The 18,711-nt window shown below is 27.0% G+C and overlaps 8 protein-coding genes across 14 annotated transcripts; 3 read left to right on the top strand and 5 right to left on the bottom strand.

The window, feature by feature from the left end:
- Positions 1–46: 46 nt before the first annotated feature.
- Positions 47–1,344, bottom strand: LOC138182679 (pseudouridylate synthase RPUSD4, mitochondrial). Its single transcript, XM_069118725.1, has 4 exons — positions 1,120–1,344; positions 882–1,059; positions 617–806; positions 47–557 (listed from the first exon to the last, which is right to left on the bottom strand). Exons 1-4 carry the CDS (start codon positions 1,295–1,297, stop codon positions 81–83), a joined length of 1,023 nt encoding a protein of 340 aa, XP_068974826.1. The 5' UTR covers positions 1,298–1,344; the 3' UTR covers positions 47–80.
- Positions 1,165–3,612, top strand: Rpt4 (Regulatory particle triple-A ATPase 4). Its single transcript, XM_069118713.1, has 8 exons — positions 1,165–1,266; positions 1,392–1,814; positions 1,985–2,064; positions 2,136–2,175; positions 2,261–2,397; positions 2,469–2,841; positions 2,924–3,187; positions 3,265–3,612. The coding sequence occupies exons 2-8, from the start codon at positions 1,718–1,720 to the stop codon at positions 3,453–3,455; spliced, it is 1,182 nt and encodes a 393-aa protein (XP_068974814.1). The 5' UTR covers positions 1,165–1,266; positions 1,392–1,717; the 3' UTR covers positions 3,456–3,612.
- On the bottom strand, positions 2,442–5,083 carry wuho (tRNA (guanine-N(7)-)-methyltransferase non-catalytic subunit wuho). The gene is made up of 2 exons (XM_069118714.1): positions 3,661–5,083; positions 2,442–2,658 (listed from the first exon to the last, which is right to left on the bottom strand). Exon 1 carries the CDS (start codon positions 4,847–4,849, stop codon positions 3,686–3,688), a length of 1,164 nt encoding a protein of 387 aa, XP_068974815.1. The 5' UTR covers positions 4,850–5,083; the 3' UTR covers positions 2,442–2,658; positions 3,661–3,685.
- Positions 5,084–5,784: 701 nt separating this feature from the next.
- bwa (alkaline ceramidase) lies at positions 5,785–6,906 on the top strand. Its single transcript, XM_069118727.1, has 4 exons — positions 5,785–5,921; positions 6,027–6,183; positions 6,256–6,493; positions 6,572–6,906. Exons 1-4 carry the CDS (start codon positions 5,829–5,831, stop codon positions 6,891–6,893), a joined length of 810 nt encoding a protein of 269 aa, XP_068974828.1. The 5' UTR covers positions 5,785–5,828; the 3' UTR covers positions 6,894–6,906.
- Positions 6,907–7,168: 262 nt separating this feature from the next.
- On the bottom strand, positions 7,169–8,322 carry purple (6-pyruvoyl tetrahydrobiopterin synthase purple). 4 transcript variants are annotated; one of them, XM_069118733.1, is made up of 4 exons: positions 7,818–8,130; positions 7,676–7,755; positions 7,583–7,621; positions 7,169–7,353 (listed from the first exon to the last, which is right to left on the bottom strand). In XM_069118733.1, the coding sequence occupies exons 1-4, from the start codon at positions 7,889–7,891 to the stop codon at positions 7,304–7,306; spliced, it is 243 nt and encodes an 80-aa protein (XP_068974834.1). In that variant the 5' UTR covers positions 7,892–8,130; the 3' UTR covers positions 7,169–7,303. The 4 variants fall into 4 exon arrangements, with proteins under 4 accessions (XP_068974834.1, XP_068974832.1, XP_068974831.1 ...); XM_069118731.1 differs by adding an exon at positions 8,233–8,322 and having other exon boundaries at positions 7,319–7,621; positions 7,676–7,767; positions 7,818–7,891; XM_069118730.1 differs by having other exon boundaries at positions 7,319–7,621; positions 7,676–7,767; positions 7,818–8,140.
- Positions 8,323–8,438: 116 nt separating this feature from the next.
- On the top strand, positions 8,439–12,302 carry Arp2 (Actin-related protein 2). 4 transcript variants are annotated; one of them, XM_069118709.1, is made up of 9 exons: positions 8,439–8,580; positions 8,696–8,806; positions 9,140–9,157; positions 9,593–9,610; positions 9,961–10,040; positions 10,107–10,242; positions 10,330–10,689; positions 10,762–11,040; positions 11,124–12,302. In XM_069118709.1, exons 1-9 carry the CDS (start codon positions 8,533–8,535, stop codon positions 11,292–11,294), a joined length of 1,221 nt encoding a protein of 406 aa, XP_068974810.1. In that variant the 5' UTR covers positions 8,439–8,532; the 3' UTR covers positions 11,295–12,302. The 4 variants fall into 4 exon arrangements, with proteins under 4 accessions (XP_068974810.1, XP_068974812.1, XP_068974811.1 ...); XM_069118711.1 differs by lacking the exon at positions 9,140–9,157; XM_069118710.1 differs by lacking the exon at positions 9,593–9,610.
- Positions 12,303–12,443: 141 nt separating this feature from the next.
- On the bottom strand, positions 12,444–15,798 carry cert (ceramide transfer protein). Its single transcript, XM_069118706.1, has 8 exons — positions 15,209–15,798; positions 14,988–15,107; positions 14,652–14,889; positions 14,235–14,518; positions 13,994–14,161; positions 13,506–13,934; positions 13,297–13,429; positions 12,444–13,205 (listed from the first exon to the last, which is right to left on the bottom strand). Exons 1-8 carry the CDS (start codon positions 15,479–15,481, stop codon positions 13,078–13,080), a joined length of 1,773 nt encoding a protein of 590 aa, XP_068974807.1. The 5' UTR covers positions 15,482–15,798; the 3' UTR covers positions 12,444–13,077.
- A 931-nt stretch (positions 15,799–16,729) lies between these two features.
- Positions 16,730–18,355, bottom strand: SsRbeta (signal sequence receptor beta). The gene is made up of 4 exons (XM_069117813.1): positions 18,012–18,355; positions 17,438–17,582; positions 17,051–17,365; positions 16,730–16,965 (listed from the first exon to the last, which is right to left on the bottom strand). The coding sequence occupies exons 1-4, from the start codon at positions 18,032–18,034 to the stop codon at positions 16,849–16,851; spliced, it is 600 nt and encodes a 199-aa protein (XP_068973914.1). The 5' UTR covers positions 18,035–18,355; the 3' UTR covers positions 16,730–16,848.
- Between the last annotated feature and the right edge of the window lie 356 nt (positions 18,356–18,711).

The following is an 18,711-nucleotide window of genomic DNA, read 5'->3' as shown; positions in this document are numbered from 1 at the left end:
AATACTATATTAAGAAATATGATTTTACAAAATAAGAAAACTCATATTTAAATCATGGTATTTATAATGCTGATTGTGATTTATGACATTATTGGCGTTAAATATTTAATATCAAGCTGTTTACATGTCCAATCAAAAGGTGGTATTAAAGGAGCTTCAATTGTTAAAGTTTCTCCAAAAAATTGTTGTAGAACTACTGACTTTAGGTGAATGTGAGTAGGAATAATTTCTTGTTGACTCTGCCTTACATTTAACAATCGCAGAAGTCTTATATCCAATTTTGGTAGTTCAGGTTTACTAAGAAATGGGTCAGCTCTTACATAAGTATCCCCTATTTTCTGAATCAGAGATGCATAAATATTATCTCCTAGAACTGGAGAATACAGATATGTAGTAGCATACATTCTAATAGCATGTTTACTATGAGTAGATGACTTTAATTCAATTAAAGAACACAAATTAAGTATAGAGTTGGATAACACCTTGTATTGTGTTTTTAATAGTTTTATCTTGCGATACTTTTCTTCATTACGAGACCATGATGGTGTAAGAATTCTCTGAAATTATTTTTATGGTAATATATAATTTCTTTCCAAACAGTATTTGATAAACTTACCCTTCTGTATGTAAATTCAGGATTTGAAATTACTTTCATTGCCAAATGGTCCCTACCTCGCAAATGTTTTGGTGTACCGACTGTAATTATCCAATAAGTATTTGCTTGAAAGTGAGAACGAGCATATGCAAGTTCTATAGCATGATGAACATTCTCATCTGCTGCTAATAATGTAATACCACTCATATACCTAATTTCAAGAGTAATTGTGAATGTAAATAAGAAACACATTATTAACAATTATTAATAAATGATTTGTAGTTACATTTCAGGACATCTAACTATAGTTAAGTTTAAATAATTCAATTGTTTAGCTATATAAGGTAAAGCATCATTTAATGTATAATCTACACTATTGGGTACATTATTTCGTACACACATTGTGCTTATGTCAAGAGACCTAGGTCTTATTCCGTATGGTTTATTCAAAACCACTAATCCACCTATAAAATCAAAATTAAAACTTGAAACCTGAAGACATAAGTTTATGTTAAGTGTATTACCTTTATTATAAACTATGTTGTTTAAAAGATTATCAGAAAATTCTGTAAATGATTTCCAGGGATGAATATGTTTATAAGGATGATTTTCTATATAATTTCTTTTCAATATTTTTGTACATGATGTAGCTGTGGTATATGCACATTTGAGTGCATAAGATTTAGTTATTAAAATTAGCATTTCAATTTCATTGATTCCAATACAATCTTTTTTCTGATTTCATCCAAAAATATGGTTTTTAATTTAATTTACAATATATTTAAAAACTATCAAGATACAAGATACCTTAAAAACCATAGGTTAGGTCACAGCTGAGTCGGTGTAGTTAAGTAATAATTCAGTAAATAAGTTGTGCATGTATACATTGTAACATTTGCAATAAAAGAGGATTCACAATATAAAAGCAGTAAATAATTAATTTAAATTCAGCTTTAATTAGTATTATTGGATATAAAAAGGATATTTCGGATAAAATATTTGTCTTATTAAATTCTGAAATTAATATTTCAAAATAACTATATGCACATACACAGGCCTTACAGCTTACACGGTGTTCATAGAAACACTGCCTGAGACAGTTAGACAGCAAATTAAGCAAAGATGGCAACCACCGTGGATTCGGTTAGGGAAAAAGCCCTTCAAGATTATCGAAAAAAGCTTATAGAACATAAAGAAGTGGAGTCACGTTTAAAGGAAAGTAAGTTAAATCTATTAGATATATTGATTTTGCTTGTTGTACTTCTATACAAAATTTGAAATACCTAACCTTAATCTTACATACATGGATTATTATTATTTTTTAAAAACCTTTTTTTTTATTTATGTACATGACTTAATAAACTTTTACCATATTTTTATCTTTTTTAGTGAGAGAGCATCTCAAAGATTTAACAAAACAGTATGATAAATCTGAAAGTGATTTGAAAGCATTACAAAGTGTTGGTCAGGTATGTTATAAATCTTATTTTTAATGATTCTTAGTATTTTCTATTACAAATATAATGTATTTACACTTTAGATCGTCGGAGAAGTATTGAAACAACTTACAGAAGAAAAGTGTAAGTTTAAGTAAAGAGTCTGAGTAAAATAAAAAGGTGTCCTTACATATAATATATATATAAACACATAGGTTTTTATTTATAGTTATAGTAAAAGCAACAAATGGTCCACGTTATGTTGTTGGATGTAGGCGCCAACTTGATAAAAATAAATTGAAATCTGGAACAAGAGTAGCCCTTGACATGACTACTCTTACTATAATGCGTTATTTGCCTCGTGAGGTAAAATTTATTTTGCCATAAATCAACGTTACATATTTCAGTAAACTTTAAATGTTTATTTATATATTTAGGTTGACCCATTAGTTTATAATATGTCACATGAAGATCCTGGAGATGTTACATATAGTGCAATTGGTGGTCTAAGTGAACAAATACGTGAACTGAGAGAAGTTATAGAATTACCATTACTAAATCCTGAGTTATTTCAAAGAGTTGGTATCACCCCTCCAAAAGGATGTCTCTTGTATGGCCCACCAGGAACTGGAAAAACATTATTGGCTAGAGCAGTTGCTAGTCAGCTAGATGCAAATTTTTTGAAAGTTGTGTCAAGTGCTATTGTTGATAAATATATTGGTGAATCAGCAAGGTTAATTAGAGAAATGTTCAATTATGCACGAGATCATCAACCTTGTATTATATTTATGGATGAGATTGATGCAATTGGTATAAATATTATTGTTCGTAAGAAAAAAAAGATGGAGGAGAGTAAAAAATAAAATGTCTTTAATTGTCTATTCTTATGCAGGTGGACGCAGATTTTCGGAAGGTACAAGTGCCGACCGAGAAATTCAAAGAACTTTGATGGAATTGTTGAATCAAATGGATGGTTTTGATTCTTTAGGTCAAGTTAAAATGATAATGGCTACAAATAGACCAGACACTTTAGATCCAGCTTTGTTACGACCGGGTAGATTAGACAGAAAAATCGAAATTCCACTACCCAATGAACAAGCACGTTTAGAAATTTTAAAAATTCATGCTGGTCCTATATCTAAGCATGGAGAAATTGGTAATTTTTATCTTTACTTCAACAAAATTTCTTTTTTCGTTTTATAGACGCTCCTAATCATTTTAAATTTATTTCAGATTATGAAGCAGTAGTTAAGCTTTCAGATGGATTTAATGGTGCTGACTTAAGAAATGTTTGCACTGAAGCAGGATTATTCGCAATAAGATTAGAAAGGGAATATGTAATACAAGAAGATTTTATGAAAGCAGTAAGGAAAGTCTCAGATAATAAGAAGCTTGAATCCAAATTAGATTACAAGCCTGTTTAATTTATATACATATAATGATTATATGAAATTTCAAATTCAATTCATTTACTAAATACTATGTGGATTAATAAACTTATCTTACTTTATTGTAATACTATTTGTATTTTATAATGAAAATATGTATGAAATTTCTATTAAACATTTTATTTCAATCTAATATCATTTTTTATAATTATATTTTTTTCTGTATAAAAATCATTCATACCTTCTATAATGTTACATACAATTGATTATGCATCAATTGAATTTGTAAGACGCGTTTTTTTCCGTTGTAAATATTCTTGGACATTATCATATTTTCTTTTATACAGGATTGAAAATAAATTTTGTTGAGTAAAATCTTTTTTTAGTGTTTTCCAATAATTATTTAAGTTATTTATTTTATAATCTGTTCCATCAGTAAGTATAAAATTGTTATTTTTAAATTCATATATTTTAAATCCAAGTTCATTTAATATCCATAGATTATTTTTGTGCAGATAACATTCTATTGGTTCGCTGTCTGCAATTATAGATTGCACATATACTACTTCAAAGTTTGATTTTGATGTGCTATTAATTATGTATACTAATAATAACGTATTATTATAAAAGCTCATTATAGCTAAAGATGAAGTTGTATTAAGTGCCAAAAGCTTTAAATGTTTAACAGGTAAAACATCAACAAACTCTTCTAAGTTACAATTATGAAGTTGTTCATTAAACTTTTCAATATCACTTTTAGATATTTTATTATGAAAATTAATACATAATAATTCTTTTCCAATCTTGTAGTCCCATAATATAAACATTCCATCTCCTCCACAAGATATTAAAACATTTTTGTCATGAGGTAATTCCAAAATGTTTGTTACAAATTTTGTATGTCCTAAACAATAGGATACAATATTATATGAATTTGGGAACACAGACACTCTAATTTTTTCATCTCTATCTGTTGTAATAATGTACTTTCCATCTTCCGTAATTAATACGTCAAGTAACATTGATAAATGTCCTAAAAGTAGGACCCCATTGTCAGACTGCTTATTAGAAAATAGGTAAGCATCTCCTGTTTTATCAGCAACAACTATGTCGTTGTTTGGAGTAAATTGCACTTTGCTGGCAGCTCTAGGAAGTATTTTATTTAACACAAGATTCTGACTTTTTCTTTCATACAAACATAGTTGCTTACGATTTGTATAGACAAAGAAATATTTTCCATCATATGAGAACATTACGTTGGTAATCGTGTGAGGAGTTTCTTTGTTTACGTTGTTATGCACATCAACTTTTTTATCACTTTGCAATTTAGGTAAAGAAATAGTTGTTTCTGTACCATTTTCAATATTATACATTACAATTTGTTCATTATTACATATAACAATGTCTGATTCGTATATACAAAAACTCATTATTGAAAAATGAAATTTTTATGAGCAAAAAATACAATAATTTTAATTAGAACACTATTTTTACGTTTATTATTATATGTTGTTCATATATTCGAAAAGAATAAACTTGTATATATTTTACTAAGTTATAAAATTTTAATAAATTAAATCCTTTTTTCGATTATATATCACATATATTAACTGTTAAAATTGTCAACATTCACTGCACATGAATAGTTCCGCGTGGATTGCATGTTGAATGTATGATATAAACTATACATATAAACTGTATTATGTCCATCGAGACGTGAGACAAGGTAGTAGATTATACAGTAGTAGAATAGTATCAACTGGTACCAACTTTTACAAAAGAAATTATAGATGTATGAAAATCGAGAAACATAAATACAGAATCAAATTCCTTGAAAAAATTATTTAGTATTAAACATTTTTAACCGTTTCTAATATCGCGAAAAAGCTGTGAAAATCTCTTTCGTTAGATCAATATCTTTAAAAGATTTATCTATTAATGTGTATTAAGTACATGTATGTATTTCTAACCGTTGCATTCTTAAGCAGCTTAAAGCGTAAGCGTAAATATCATTGTCTTCAACTTTTGACAAACATACAAACATGTATGTGACATAATGTTGATTAATCGCGCGAAAAATACATATATATATTTGTTAATCATCTTTTGTTTGCAATTTGTCTGCAAATTGTAATAGATATGTGTCATGCTTTGCATATATAATAGAAATTTTCAATGCATATAAAAGTGATACGAAATGACAATATGTGTTATTAAAAGGTATGAGAGACATAAAAAATCCATAAACATTTCTCTTTGATTTGCATATTCTTCATAAACTTAAAATAGTTTAGTGACTCATTTCTGTATTATTACAATTATACATTTTTTATACAGATTATAGATTACAAATGTTACATTTATACTTTTTTATATTGATAAAAATCAGATAAAAATATATATTTCGATATGTGGAAACCGTTTGAAGCTGGTAGTTCACCAATTGATTGGTGTGAACGCAATTATAGTATTTCTTCCAGTATTGCAGAATTTATGAATACGGTTTGTATGTACAATGATATAAACAAAATTCTTTCTTTTTTCTTTTTAAAATTATAGAACTTATAAATTCTTAAAATATTAAACTAAAAATATTTTTATTCACAGCTAAGTAATGTAGTATTTTTGTTACTTCCACCTGTTCTAATGCATCTCTTTAGAGATTATGGTCGATTCGTAAATCCTGGAATTCATATAATTTGGTTCTTACTGATGATAGTAGGTCTTAGTAGTGCATATTTTCATGCTACATTATCCCTTATAGGTAAGTAGTAATATATCATAGATTTATAGAACATAAATAAAAACATAAAAATTACTTGTTTTTTTGTCATAGGACAATTGCTAGATGAATTAGCAATTTTATGGGTATATATGGCTGGTTTTTGTATGTTTCTTCCACGAAGGTATTTTCCAAATATTTTACATAATGATAGAAAACTTCTTGCCATATGTGCAACTTTACCAACTCTAATTGCAACTGGCTTGTCATTTATACATCCCGCAATAAATGCATTTGCTTTAATGAGTCTTGGTATACCTGCATTTGGATTTATGATCATTGAATTAAAAAGGTAAAATTCTTAATTAATGTCTATATAAGATTTTATCTTGTAATCTCTAATTATATCATCATGCATGCTTTTCTTAAGGACAAAATCAATGAGGGTTTATAGATTGGGTTTACGATGTGGTGCTGTATGGTTATTAGCAGTTGCTTGTTGGCTGAATGATCGTTTATTTTGTGATACTTGGCTGAACCTGAATTTCCCTTATTTACATGCACTTTGGCATTTATTTATTTTTATTGCAAGTTACACAGCAGCTGTACTTTTTGCATATTTCTCTGTAAAAGAGGAAAAGCCACAGCAATCACCAGTACTAAAGTATTGGCCAAAGAATGATTTTGAACTTGGTATACCATATGTAACTATTCGAAGTTATGTTAAACTTGATATAAATACAAATATATAATTATCAACATCAATATTATGAAGGCTGTTTTGTATTTAAAAATAATGATTAGTGATTTAAAACGCAATATACTATTTACTTTACTTATTTAAAGAATTTAACTTTGTATCAGCGTTTTTACAAAGAATAAATATACACATTTTATATTTATCTATCTTAATTCGAAGATAGATTTATTCATTTTTTAAATTTGTGATATTAATCTAGTTATTACTTATTGTACAAATATATGTGATTAATAAATTAGTAAGGTTTGTAAAAATGCAATATTAAGATAGTGTACAAGATATTTATTCTCTTGAAGTGTGAACTAATATTGTAATATATGGTAATTGTAATTGTATTGTGTAAGAAAAGAGAAATAAAGGTAACATCGAGTTAGTGTTCTTCTTTTTATAACCTTGTGTTATTTAAATTAACATATGTTTAGACCAATTTAACATTTTATTTTTGTTCTCCTCTGTAAATAACAATATTTTTGTCAGTTTCATAGATCTTGACTTCATATAAAAGATCTGAGTTAGGCATAATCCTTTTTAGTTCATTAAATATATATATAGCAACATTTTCAGTAGTAGAAACAGTATTTTTAAAATAAGGTACATCTTTATCCAAATTCTTATGATCCAGTTGATCCATTAACACTTTTTTCATAAATAATTTTAAATCTGATATATTCATGACCATACCTGTTACAGGATCTACAGGTCCACATACAGTCACTTCCACTAAAATAAAATATAATGAGAAATTGTGAACATTAATATAGCAATAATAGTTACCTGTATAATTATGACCATGTCCCCAATAGTTATTACATTTTCCATATATATTTTTGTTTTCTTCCTCAGTTAAGTTTTCACTGAAAAATATTCTTGTTTATCAAATAGAAAAATTTTATGTACAAAAATAATCATATAATACTTGTGTAAACGGTGACAGCTGGATATTACTTCTTTTCTCGTTAAATACGCGATTGGACGTTCCATCATGTACATGTTTCACTAAAAAGTATGGAATGCGATTTCATAAAGCATTAAATGCAGGAAAATAATTATTGTGCAAGGAACAGCATGATTATAAAAAAGATTGTTCAAGGATAATGAGAATTTTTTTGATTACGATAGCATTTCTTATAAAACATATTATTTTTTGTAAATATTTTACAATACTATATCATTTAGTCCTTTATTTTTACTTACTTATTATTTAACCAGAATTCAAATATACGAAGAATTTTATTTGTTAAAGTAAATGATAGAAATAGATAACAACTTGCTCGGGAATCGGGAAAGATTCGGTTGAGCCAATCCGAGTAGAATAATTGTATATTCATTAGATTTAAAGAACGACTGCCTTTGCGAGTTTATATCAAAGTGAGCGAGTTTACGTTAGTAATGTTCATGTAAGTTATAAATTTTGATTCTTTAAAACGAAGTAGCAAACATCTGTTGTTTTAATATGACTGTAATCTGATTATAAACTAGGTGATTGTATTGGTCGCTGTTGCTTCCGAATCGTCATGCCGGTAACGCCCTAGATCTTATAACAATTAGTCATCTCGCAGAATATGCAATGTTTAATAAGTTTTAAGATAACAAACATATAGTCCGTTTAAATAATAACATCATATTGAAAAATGGATAGCAAGGGTAGAAAAATTATTGTTTGCGATAACGGAACAGGGGTAAGGTTATAACTTTACTTTTATTTTTTAATTTCTATTTCGTTTATACCTTTTAAATTTATATTTTGTAAAACTTTCTTTCTGAAAATACCAAAGTAATATTATACTTTTATAGTTTGTAAAGTGTGGATATGCAGGAGCAAATTTCCCAGCACATATATTTCCATCCATAGTTGGACGTCCTATTATCAGAGCTGTCAATAAAATAGGAGACATTGATGTGAAGGTATATTTTTTAATTCTCCAATTATAGCAAATCAAGTTTAGACTATTTATTGTATTTTCAATTATTTATTTAAAAAAGAGTTATTAATGTAATTTATGGATAATATTTGTTGTTCTATATTTAATATATATTCATTGTTATAAAAATATACTATTTATTTTCCCTAAAAAAAATAAATCATCTTTCTTTCATATTTTGTAAGGAATATTAGTAATTGAATTGATTATATGATTTTTACAATTTGGAGTTTGAGATTCTTTTATTTAACCATAGAAACAAAATCATAATCCATCATTTCTATGCTGTTTATTAATAAATTTACTTAATTTTCAGCAAGAATATTGTATTCGTGTAAGTCACTTCATAATATTACACTGTGTGCCCCAGAGTTTAAGTCTGATTGAAAACGCATTTCTCATTTATTAACCTTGTTTACTAACCAAAATTAAAATGGATTGTGCATATTAAAAGTAAGACAGATATTTTTAAAAGTATTGGAATATATAACATCTTTGTTGAAAACTTAATTAGTAACTATGACAATCATAACATTTTATTTTTCATTTTGATAATTTATAATAAATTTATCCAATATATTGCTATTTGTTTTTCTATTTATTGGTATTGAATAAATATAAGAAATAAAATACAAAATAGAATATTTACAGATGTTATATTTATACTTATATATGTGTGGATTTTTATATATCTTATATTTTTGAGACCTACTTAATGTAAATTTTTGCATTTGTTAACTGATTTGTATCCTTACACTTGCTCTCATAGGATGTGCTTAACATGCCTGTAAGTTCATTGCATTTTTTAATGTTAATATTTACATTTATCAATATTATGTCAGTACTTGACAAATTGGACATCTTTACAGTAATAGTTTCCATAAGTTACCCAACATTGATCTCTGAGTAAGAATCTATTAGTATTCTACCATCTCCTACTTTTTTATATGTTATATTAATTTAAACAATTAGCGTTATAGAATTTTAAAAAACTTGTATTTAATTTTATTCTCGATTTTTTCATAAAGGTAGAATGTATTAAGTTATTGAAATATTAACAATTTCTATTAACATGTTATATTTCATCTGATAATAATCTACATAATTACATATTTTCATTATGTTTCACATTAATAGGATTTAATGGTTGGGGATGAAGCAAGCAAACTTCGGTCTATGCTAGAGATTAGTTATCCAATGCAAAATGGAATTGTTAGGTGTGTATATGACCATATATAATTTGTATGTACTATGAGATATTTAATTATTTAAATATCTAATAGAAATTGGGAAGACATGTGTCATGTATGGGACTATACTTTTGGAAAGGAAAAAATGAATATTAATCCTAGAGAATGCAAAATTTTATTAACAGAACCACCAATGAATCCTATCACAAATCGTGAAAAAATGATTGAGGTAATATCAAGTTATCGTTATATATGATATATTAATAATTTAATTATGATACTCTTATTTTCTCAAATTATAATTGAAATATTGCAGGTAATGTTTGAAAAATATGGTTTTGCTGGAACATATATTGCAATTCAAGCAGTACTTACATTGTATGCTCAAGGATTGATTAGTGGTGTTGTAGTAGATTCTGGTGATGGAGTCACTCATATTTGTCCTGTATTTGAAGAGTATGCTTTACCTCATCTCACACGGCGACTGGATATAGCTGGTCGAGATATTACAATGTATTTAATAAAACTTCTTTTATTACGTGGCTATGCATTTAACCATTCAGCTGATTTTGAAACAGTTAGAATGTTAAAGGAAAAATTATGTTATATTGGCTATAATATAGAAACTGAAGAAAAATTAGCTCTTGAAACAACTGTTTTGGTTGAATCATATACTGTAAGTGAATTTTGTAATGCAAAACAAAATTTATGACACTGAAATATGTTTTGTACCTATAATCTGTTTTAGCTGCCAGATGGGAGGGTAATAAAAGTAGGTGGAGAGAGATTTGCAGCACCAGAAGCTTTATTCCAGCCTCATCTAATAAATGTTGAGGCTCAAGGAATTGCTGAATTAGTATTTAGTACTATTCAAGCAGCTGATATTGATATAAGAAGTGAATTATATAAACATATTGTTTTAAGTGGTGGCAGTACAATGTATCCTGGGCTTCCGTCTAGACTCGAAAGAGAAATTAAGCAACTTTATCTTCAAAGAGTATTAAAAAATGATACTTCGAAATTAAATGTAATTATAAAGTATCTTATATTTTTTTCTCAATTTTTTAATAAATATATATTATTATTTCGTTACTCTTTAATATTTTTCAGAAATTTAAGATAAAAATTGAAGATTCCCCGAGACGTAAAGATATGGTTTTTATGGGTGGTGCTGTATTAGCAGAAATTACAAAAGATCGTGAATCAGTATGGATTACAAGAGAAGAATATGAAGAAAAAGGTCTTAGTGTATTAAAAAAATTAGGTTCTTATGAATCATAAGGAAAATAGTTATTGAAATATAGAAAAGAAATATACATTTTTTTATACATTTGAAATCGTTCCAAAGTGCAAAGTATATATATTTTATATTCACGATTGATTTATACCAAATTATTTCAAGTATATACAGGTAACAAATATAATTAGAGAGGCATATAATGCAGTATCATAAGTTTTAAAAATATTAAGTTTTTAAATTAGAATTAATTTTATTTAAATACATTAACATATGATTGTATTGGAATTAAAATGTTATTAAATTTGATATAAATTGACTTAAATTTTGTAGACTATCCAACTATTTTTGGAGTATTGTATACTCCATATGTGTATATTTGCCATAACTCATATAGCATATTTGTGGATGATACATTGTAAATATATTGTTTATTAGTACTTCAATCATATTCAATTAAATTGCAATCTTTTTCAATAGAGATACATCATGAATTACAAACAATTGTATGTCTATTTATTCAGTTTACAATTATTTTATAATGTTCGAATTAAATATTGTACCTATAATCGCTCAAACTAGCAATTTGTTAATGTAATGGCTAAAATTAAATAATTAAATTTGTAAATAAAATAGTGAAATTTAATTTCATTATTTGTTCTGTTATCTCTTATGTATGGAAGTATGTTTTACTGAGTGATAAGAAATTTTTACAGAGTTGCATTTTTTGATATAGAATCTTTTTAATTCAGAATACTTTTTCACGTAATTGTTCGGAATTTTGGCCATTATTGTAAATCATAATAGTTTGTAAGAAACCAGAGAAGCATTTTTATACATCTCTCTATATCCTCTTTTAATATTTTTAAGCTACACTTATTGGAACAAAATTCAAATTTCAATGTTCTGATAGTAGAGCATATGAGGTATATATAAAGGAATTTTATATTTAATATGTATATATATATGATTTTTTTTTATTTTAGTTGAATAATTTGTAGAAATAAATTTATTTCTTACGAAAATTCTATCACTAATTTTAAAACCTTGTACATATTTAATTGTTAAAACTGTACAGTAAATAATCGTTTTCTAATTATAGGAATCAAATAAAAATAATTAAAAATGTGATTCTCGTTGATGACATCTCAACAACGATAAGGAATTAAATTAAAGTAACAAATTCGAAGTAATTACGGCAAATCTACAACAGTCTTTATTATGTTTCCCCATTTGACCCTTATACTGTGTATCAGTGTGTACACATTTTATGTATAAATAAAAATAACAATATAATTTGTATCATACAGTTTCATGTTTAATTGGATATATAATATAACAATAGATAAATGTGTATATATTCAATTTGTTAAGATTTGTACAAGTGACTTGCGATAGCATTCTGTATAACAATAAAGTAACAAGCTGTTATTTAAAGAAGTAAATATAATTTACAAACAGTGCTTTAGCGCATGCGTCCCACGTTGTAAAGTTATTTTGGAAGTGTATATAATACTTTTTTACGCTTTAATAAATCACTTTCAATGTAACAGTTTGTATCCTGTTTTACTAAGCTATGAATATATACATATATATAATAATATATATATTATAATATATATATATATATACATCGATCACGTTAAGCAAATAAGAAAAATAGTATATAAAACACTTTCATTACTTGAGAGAATTTTTGCTTCCAAATTTTTATCTTTTAACTTCTGATTTTTTTTTTTGATATATTAGTACATCAAAGGCATGAAAATGCTTTGATGTAATAAATGAAAAATTGGATGGAAAATATGGAAGTTCTATTAATTATTCTTAAAATATAATTGGTTTATCCTTACACTGGTCAATACAAAAGTTAGTGAAACGTTTAAGGAACTTTGGATACTCCCTTTTATAAACAGCACGTAGAACAGATGCTGGAGCCCATCCACCAGGATTAACTGTATTCAAAAAAAGATAATGTTACAGATATAATAGAATATTACTATATCAATATACACAGATTAAACATATAAATGATATAGTACAAACCAACAGAACAGTAAGTTATTTTACAAGTTATATTCTCTCTTTTTATTTCATCTTCATCTTTCGGAGGATCAATAAAAGTCTGACACACAAGGCAAACAGTTAGATAAACCCTTACACATTTTCCAGTGTTTGGCTGTAAATATTTCATGTATATATAAATATTTCATGTTATATATAAGTATATATAATTAAATTATATAAAATCTTACAGGATAATCAGGATGTTCTGTACTATGATTACAAACTATCCATAAATCATGTGCATCTGGATCTTGATCATCGGAGACTCGGCGCATATGTGACCAAAATAATGCGTCTCTCTGACTTGCTGGCCAAATTCGCTTATGCGTTTGTAAAAATATTAAAGTATCTTTGGAAATATTTTCAACCACAGTCATATCTTCAAGGGTAGCTTCCCATCCTGTCCTATACTCAGGGCTGAAGAATATTTCACAAACTTCATGACCAGTAACTCCTTTCACAACATGACAAGCTTTCAAAGGATCTACCACTAAACCATCCGCTTCTTCTTCGCGTCTGTACATTCGCATATCACCATCTTCAGCAAATAATTGCCATCCACCGGCTCCTACTCCAAGACGCGCATAATGCAACTGTTCCATCGTTATTTTTTGTATCTAAAAATTATTATAATATTGTAATATAGATATGGCATACTTTAAAAATAAATAATTACCTCTGGCCAAAGTCTGTGTTTAACTGCTGACATTATCGGAGTAGTTAAAATTGAAACTGATTTTTGTTTCAAACGATCTCTTAGTTGATTTTCTTCATCAATTTTATCTAATCCAGTCTCTACTGCATCATAGAATTCTTCATCACAAAGAGCACTATGTGGACCTTCCTTAAACATTAAAATTTTTTTTTACTATGTTATGTTTTTTTTAAAGATATTTTGTTAATTTATAAAATCGAACCTCATAATCTGGACCTCCATGAATAAGAACTCTAGGTCTAGGAAAGTCACTTTGTTGCATTGTAACTTGTTCTTTCAAAGCTTTGTAAAGTTCTTGCACTTTTCGTTTTCTCTCGATTTCTTTTTCCCATCTACGACGCCATGCATCTTCTCGTTGCACCATTAATTCAACACAGTGCTGTAATGTTGCTAGCACACCTTCACTCGTTGCTTTAAATGTTATTGCTTCACCTTTAAAGTCCACAGACTGTTCAGCTGGATTAAACATTGTCTCCACTTTATTTTCTGAAACAATTTTCCCATTCAATTAAAAGCAAAGAAAAAAGAAAAGTACTTATTTAAAAAATAAAAGAGGACATGAAACAACTGAATATATAACAAATGAATCTACATAAATGGAAATTATTAATTTATATACCTTTCGTGGAAATATTTTTAGCATTTTCTGCACAATTATCAAAATATTTCTGCAAAGTATCAATTTGTTTGATCAGAATATCTCTGAAAGTTTCAAGTTCTGCTAACTTCTCTTTTAGTCCTCTAACTCCACGTTTAGTGAAGCTACCTGCACTTGTAATAGATTGTGTATTTGATATAAGTGAAATAGCACTACCGTGTCGCTTCAAACTGTTTTCACTTCCATAACCTGATTCCGACTGTTTAAAGCAAACATATATATTTTTTAATAGAACAAAGGAACATTTATTAGATTTATCTAATAACTTACTTAATTTATATAATAAAATTTTAGTACCTTATAAGATTTCAAAACATCCACCCAGCGCTGCTTTTCTTCTGGATTACTTGCTCTCAAATACCATACTAAGCAATCGTTTACAGACACATCGAATCTACATTCATCAAATTCGTGAGCCTAGTAAAACAAATAGCAGAGAGTAATATCATGAGTTTTTTACCAACTTTATCAGAGAATTAAATCTTATAGGAGACTGATTCCTTTATACTAATTCATACCTTAATATTAGCTTTATACAAGCTTATTGAACCTCGACATCCAAATCCACTGTCCTGCTCAGATTTGTAATAAGATAAAGTACCATCTTTGAGAACAATAAATCTAGTTTGCCAGCCATGTATATAATTTGTCCATTTGGATAATGTACCCTGAAGTTCTGGAACCACAACTCCATCTGAACCTTCTTCATCTACATCATCAGCATCTATCTCTCCTTCCATACATTCAATATCGTCGTTGGCAAGTCGAATCGTTTCTGTTTCATCGGCCATTCTTGCGAGTAAATCTCACTTTCAGAATCAATTACTTGTAAAATAAACTTAACATATCCAAATAATATCTTTAAAGTTACTTTAACGCGGGATAATCTATCGATAGTTATTCTACAGTTACAGTAATTTGAAAATTGCAAAGTAATTAACCAGTAATTGTTCACAAAATAAGTTTCAGAACATATTGATCGTTAATAATCATACGTATTGTTATATAAAATGTCTTATCAAATAAATGAGACATCAACAGCTTGTATTTTTCGGCAAATAACAAGACTAAGTGCCAAATAAGAAAATCAACAGTTTTATTTAAGCAGTATTTTCATGAATGTTATATGTGCGCTATAATCTTTCTTGATTGGTCATATTCTTGAAAATTAAATATTTTTAACATTCCTTAAACATTAATTATTATCTTTTTAAGCTACATAAACAATATTTTTCTTCAACTAATAATGGATAAGTAAGAAATATTTGAAATCCAATGTGATTCCGTTACTGTTTTAATAATAACAATTAAATTAACACAGTTCAATTAAAAGTAACGAATATCGATTTAAAGCATCGATAATTATCGAAGTATGTATATATTTGGTTTAAAAGTTATTTAGTAACGAATAGATTGCTGTAAATCCATATGAATGATGTAAACAAATCGCGATTAAATTTGTATCCTTTAGCTATTTATACAAAAATTATGTTGACAAAATTATGTAAAAATATATAGATAATTTATTAGAAGTCTAATTATTTGTCATCTTGTTTGTGTTAATATTAAATGTATGCAAATATATATGTACATAAGAGAGTGCATATTTTGTAATATATAATCTAAGTTACATAATTTTATACATAGCAGAATATTAAATGATATAATGTAACTATAGTTCAAGAATAGGTTGATTATTTTACATATATGTACATGGTTTCTAGTTATGTAATTTATGTACATGTCATACATTCAGTTATTTGATATACATATGTACATAGTCTCAAGTAATAATGTAAAGAAATAGTAACAGGGGTTCGTCATATCCTATTCCTCTATACAGTTGAACTGTTTTGCAATATAAAGGGAGGGTTTTATGTAATTTTTACATTATTTGTTCTCAAAAATAAATAATATTTACTAATTATAAGTCTATATGAACGTAAGATGTAATCTATAAATAAGTAATTATTAACGAATAAGCATAATTTGTATACTTATAATCTAAACTAAGCATAATGATGAAGAACGCGCGAATGTAAATTATTTATAAATAATATTTATTATAAAATTAGATGTACAGAAAGGGGGGACAGTCAAATTTCTTATATTTGTATAGAAAAAAGTCTCTGTTGAATGACTTAGGATAAGTATATGATTAATGTTTTTTTGTAGTTTTAAGTAATTTTTCATATTTGCTTTTACTAGAATACCATAATGCAAAAGGAATAGCTAATGAAGGTAATGTCATCACAGCAAATGCAGCCCAGTCAACCTAAAATGATACATAAGTATTTTATATTTTATTACAATCAATACAATGCTTATATTGACTTACATAATATTCAGTAGTTACTTACAACATGTGAAGAAAATTGTTTATCATAATCTCTAAATGATACAATTATTGCTTCACCAGGTTCACTACTTGCGGCAAATTGTAAGTTAGGAGCATCTTCTTTGCGTTTATATAAAACTTCGGCTGATGTGAAGTTAAAGTATCCAAATTTACGTGGCCTTACAACAACTATATGACTGACATTTGTATAGGGTGGAACACGATCTATCCTTGCATTTAATTCTCCACTGACATGAGTGAAATGATCAGGATGGAAAGAATTATCTGTAATTTCAACTTCTAATGCAGCTGCGCTGCCAACGTTATACACTGTATACTATAAATGATAAATTCTCTATTAAGATAAAAATATTACATATAAATAAACCATATTTATTTTTATACTTACTTTAATTACAATGTCCATATTTTCTACAAGGTATTTATTAAGTAGTTGTTTAGATATCAATAATCTTGCAGCTTCTTCTTCTTCCTCTGCATATGTAGTAAGAAGAAAAGCAGCAAATGCTATGAATATGATATGCCACTTCATGCTAGGATATTAACATTGAAAAGAACATTATTATTACTAAAAATTACATTGTTTATATTGATTAAATTCAATGTGCGTGTATGTGTGTCACATTTTTAATTTATATTCTATCAACAGATATAAAATCTATACATAAAATTATACAAATATATAAATATATGACTTTAATGATAATAATTGATGATTCTTTTGTACAAAATTTATTGCAGTTATTAAATTACTTATTATAATTCGTAAAAAGTAGAAAGTTTTATATATTTCATTCATAAAAAGCCAGTAATTTACATTATTTAAAAGAGTAAAATATTATAGTTATTCATTATTGAAATATTCTAAACAAAAATAGCAAAGTTTTCTATTACATTTACAAAAGTCTCATGATTATAATGAATACTTCCATAAGTTTTATGTATACAATAAAAATTGTTACCTTTTTGTACGATAGAACGTCATGTCACTCAAGGCAACGAAACGATTATTTCACTCGATCTGGAAGATACATTTGAGAGAAGTGCCAACAGTACACACTTTGATGCCACGTTTCGTCAAGGGAAAACACAGTCTGCTAGCAATTAACTTCCGGTATAGAGTGTTTAATAAAATGGCGGTGAAAATAAATTAATGTCTTGTTGTGTTGTATTTATTGTGTTTATACAAAAATTTTGTTGATGTAGAAAAAAGATTTTATTCATTTATAATATCATATGTAAAATATTAATGAGAATATAGAAATTGTATCAAATATCTGAGGCGTATCGTAAAACAGCAAAATATTATTTTCAGATGATTAAATTGATTTAATTTGAGAATTTTGTACAATATTTGTATATACTTATACATATATAGTACTTATTATTAATAAAATATTTTAAATAATGACTGCAAAAGTGTATCAACTAGATCAAGAACTAGAGGCGAAAGTTAAGAAAGGTTATGATTCTATACATACTACATGTGTATATCTTTGTCATGAATATATTTTGGTTGTTTCTGACACCTTATTTTTTTTAATATTCTAGCAACTGAGCGTATATCTGAAAATATACATATAGTTGCAAATGAACCGTCTCTTGCATTTTATAGACTTCAGGAACATATAAGGAAAGTATTACCTCCTATGATGGAGAAAC

The sequence above is a fragment of the Bombus flavifrons genome, chromosome 8, assembly GCF_040668555.2.
Source record: "Bombus flavifrons isolate JBK064 chromosome 8, iyBomFlav1_principal, whole genome shotgun sequence".
NCBI lineage: Eukaryota > Metazoa > Arthropoda > Insecta > Hymenoptera > Apidae > Bombus > Bombus flavifrons.
The sequence above is the reverse complement of the archived record's forward strand: the minus strand, read 5'-3'. Positions and strand labels throughout refer to the sequence as shown.